This window comes from Orycteropus afer, unplaced genomic scaffold (genome assembly GCF_000298275.1).
Source record: "Orycteropus afer afer isolate SDZICR_OR568_19922 unplaced genomic scaffold, OryAfe1.0 scaffold00145, whole genome shotgun sequence".
NCBI classification, from domain to species: Eukaryota; Metazoa; Chordata; class Mammalia; order Tubulidentata; family Orycteropodidae; genus Orycteropus; species Orycteropus afer.
Genome location: NW_006921732.1, coordinates 4,899,686 through 4,903,673, shown reverse-complemented (window position 1 = coordinate 4,903,673; position 3,988 = coordinate 4,899,686). Strand labels below are relative to the sequence as shown.

At 38.2% G+C, this 3,988-nt stretch overlaps 1 protein-coding gene across 1 annotated transcript in view; it reads right to left on the bottom strand.

Annotated features, from left to right (window-relative positions):
• ZYG11B (zyg-11 family member B, cell cycle regulator) overlaps positions 1 to 3,652 on the bottom strand; it is a 146,246-nt gene extending 142,594 nt beyond the window's left edge. Inside the window, exon 1 of the mRNA XM_007945907.2 lies at positions 3,566 to 3,652. Within this exon, the coding sequence (XP_007944098.2) occupies positions 3,566 to 3,652 (87 nt within the window). The remainder of the gene's footprint in view (positions 1 to 3,565) is intronic.
• Between the last annotated feature and the right edge of the window lie 336 nt (positions 3,653 to 3,988).

Genomic DNA, 3,988 nt, shown 5'->3' with positions numbered 1-3,988 from the left:
TAGTAATGGGATGGCTGGGTCAAATGGTATTTCTAATTCCAACTTTTGAAGGAATCGCCATACTGCTTTCCACAACGGTTGTACCATTTTACAGTAAAAGACACATTTAAAAACAAAAGAATATTTTTTAAAAAAAGGCCAATCTAAACTTTAGGATAGCACTTACTCTTAGAGAGAAGGAAGGGGTTGTATTTGAGGGGCACCTGGAAGCCTTCTGGGATGGCTAGTAAGGATTTACCTCTTTGCTCTGGTAGCGTAGTGCCTAAAGTACTTAACTGCTTACCAGAAGGCTGGTGGTTCAAATCTATTCGACTCATAGGTATGAAGATGGTGCAAGGAAGGTTGGGCAGTCTACTTCCATAGCGATACTGCCTCAGAACCCAAGTAGGGGTCACTATGAGTCGATCCGACTCAATGGCAAACGACAACAACAACATGGTTAGTAGTTGCAAAGGTATTTATTTGCCTTATAAAAACTGATTGGGCTATATTATTTTTATGCTATTTTTAATATTTATACTATTTTAACAAAAGACCTCTGGCAGCAGAGTGCCTAAGGCACTTGACTGCTAACCAGAAGGCTGGTGGTTCAAACCCACCAGCCACTCCTTGGAAGGAAGGTTGGGCAATCTACTTCCCTAGTGATACTGATACTGCCTCAGAACCCAAGGAGGGGTCGCTATGAGTCAGGTCTGACTCGATAGCAAATAACAGCAACTATTTTAACAATAAAGTTTTTTTAAAATCAATAAACATGATTCAAGAGGCCTAGACTACATATTAAACAGTAAACCCCTGAATTTCCAATATGGCCATCTCATTATTTTATTACGATATTATTATTAAATGTCCGTCATATGCCAAGCACTTCTGAGTTACTTTACAGACATTATCTGTAATAATAAAAGTTAACTCTATGTGCTAGCCATTATTCTAAGTATTTTATGTTAATTTATTTAATCTTCATAAAAACTCTATAAGGTATGTGTTATTTTCCCCATTTTACAAATATGGAAACGGGGGTGCAGGATGGTGATAAAATGTGTCAAGAAACACACAGCTAGTACAGGGTAAAGCCAGGAATCAAAATCAGGCAGGCTGGCTCCAGAGCCTGTACGCTTCTGCACTCCGCTATATCACATTTTCAGCTTTGCATTGTAGTTCCAAATATATTATCCCACCTGACACTCAAAGCATGACTGGGCTGTGGACAAGTATAGTTATCCCACTTAAAGATGGAAAACAGACAGCTTATATATTTAGCAGGGACAGAACTACAGCTGTACTCAAATTACCTGAGATCTCCTCCACAGCCCATCTGTGATTGATTGCCCATAAAGCCATCTGTGATTCCCAAATCCCAGTAACTTAAGCTAACACAGAAGTATTTAGAGATCAGTGTTTCCTATTTGACGTTTAAGCAAATGGCAGCAACACAAGAATAACATTTGAAAAAAAAAAAAAAGAAAGGATAAAGCAGAAACTGGAATTAGGTGTCCAAATAATTCATCTTTTGGAAATTCCTGCTCACAGAGGATTTTCCCACTAGCAACCAACTAGTCACACCCCAAGGAGAGTGAGGCGGGGGAAAAAAAAGCTCCCTACTGAAAAAGCAGAAGAGAGACAAGGTCAAGTCTGACTTCATTTGGATGAGGTAATCCACATAGTTCAAAAACTAAAATGTATTCTAGGAAGAATAGGAAGGTTCTCTCTAATAATTGAAATGGCTTCTACTCAATCCAGCCAACCCCAGCTCTTTAATTCACAGCTCTTACCATATCACACCCTTTCTGAAAAAAATTTAAAAGATTATGTATCATCTTCAACCACCGTTCTTATGCAGTGGTTCCCAGCAGAGCTGTGCCAGTGGACTTAGCTACAGGATAAATGTGACATTCTAAGAATATCAAACATACACAAAGATTATTTGATGAACATCCCGGTTAATTCGCTTGATATCATGTTTAGTGTTTCTGTTCTACCTCCTAGTTGACTGTGTAGCACCTGGGGTCTTATAAGCTTGCAAGCAACCATCCAAGGTACAACTGGTCTCTAGTCACCAAGAACAACAGAGGAAGAAGGTGAATCAGGAATAGGAAAAGGAAATGGATATGTGGCTAATTGCCTCCATGAACAACTGCCTCCCTTTGCCAGGAGACCAGAAGAAGTGGATGGTGCCCAACTATCATTACTGAATATTTTGATCAAAGAGTCTATAGAAGAATCCAGATCAAAAGGGGGAAAATGAAGAATAAAATTTCAAATTCTCATGGTATTGAGATTTTCTGTAGCCACAGAGGCTGGATGAACCCCTAAAACTATCACCCTGAGATAATCTTTAAACCTTAAACCTCAAACCAAAAAATATTCACTAAAGTCTTCTTAAAACCAAACAATAGTTTAACTTTATTAGTAAAGAATGGCTGCTTTGAGCATTGTGCTCTTTAATGACCTATCTATATGGCGATCAAATGGATAACAGTAACTCAAAAGATTAAATAGGAAACTCAGTGAGCAGCAAGTTTATGTTAATGGGAGAGGAACAACTAAGAAAAGTAGGGTGATAATGGTTGAAAAACTCTTACATTGAAGAATGTAATTACTGTCACTTAATTGTACATGTAGAAACTGTTGAAATTGGAATATGTTCTGTGGAGTATATGCTCAACAACAACAAGTTATTAAAAAGACAATAATAACAAGCTAAAATAATATTATTTGATGGGAGAAGGTGTGGGAGGCTGGGAGAAATGGGAGTTATGTAAACAGTAACATAAATATTTTTATGTTGGAACAAATATATTTTGTAGTAAAGGCAAACTATGCATGAATTTTTTTAAGATAAAACACAAGCTTACCAAGAAATTCACTTGTAACACTGATTTCAAATAATTCCGTCCCTAATCCACAACATGCTAACCAAAAGTTTGAGTTCATAGAGTGGTACCTCAGAAGAAAGGTCTGGCAATCTACTTTCAAAAATTTAGCCACTGAAAACCCTGTGGAGCATAGTTCCATTCCAACTCACATGGGGTTGCCATGAGTCAGAATCACAACTCCACGAAAACTGGTGGGCTACTGGTAGATGGGTCCAAAAGCTAATTTAGTTTCCCCTGAACCCATGTACTTCAGAATAGAACTGCACTCCTCAGGGTTTTCTTGGTTATAATCTTATGGAAGCAGATCACCAGGCCTTTTTTGCCACAGTGCAACCGGGTGGATTTGAACTGGCAACTTTTCAGTTAGCAGCCAAGTGCAAACAGTTTGCACTACCCAGGGATCTTCTGCTGTTAAAGTAAATGCTGGCATAATGAAAAGCTATAGAATGAGATGTAAACTCTTTAGCAAGATATCAAAACATTTAACTAACTCGCTCCAACTTTCATCTCTTCAGCCTCATTTCCCACTACCCCCCCTTACATGCATGCTACCTGTCAGTTACACTAACTGTTCCCTAATGTGACCAACTACTTACTATTCTCTAGGCACAATAGACACTTTCACATCTCTAAGCCTTTGTTTAGTCCTGCTTGCTAAAGTCTTGAATAGTCAGTTCAAATCTCACCATTTCTGTGATGCCTTTCCTAATTTCCAAGGCAGAATTCATTTTATTCTCTACACCTGAGAAATTAGTATCATTAATAGTAGCCATTATGTATTGAATGACAACTGTGTGGTGCCAGGAAGTAATTTAAGCACCTTCTATATATTTGCAGTCCTCAAAACAACTTTGAGGTACCTAAACTGAGGTTCTGAAAGATTACTCTACATGTCCAAGATAAAACAGCCAGCAGGTGGCAGGGCAAGAATAAAATCGCAATAGCTATCATACTATGATGGACTTAATTATTTATCAGCTCCTGGTGCAGAGCTCTTTAGATGCATGAGCTTATAGGACAAGCACCATAACTGCATGAATTTTAGAGATGAGGAAACAGGCTTAGTTTAAGTATCCTATTACCCACATTCACATAGTCAGCATGTTACT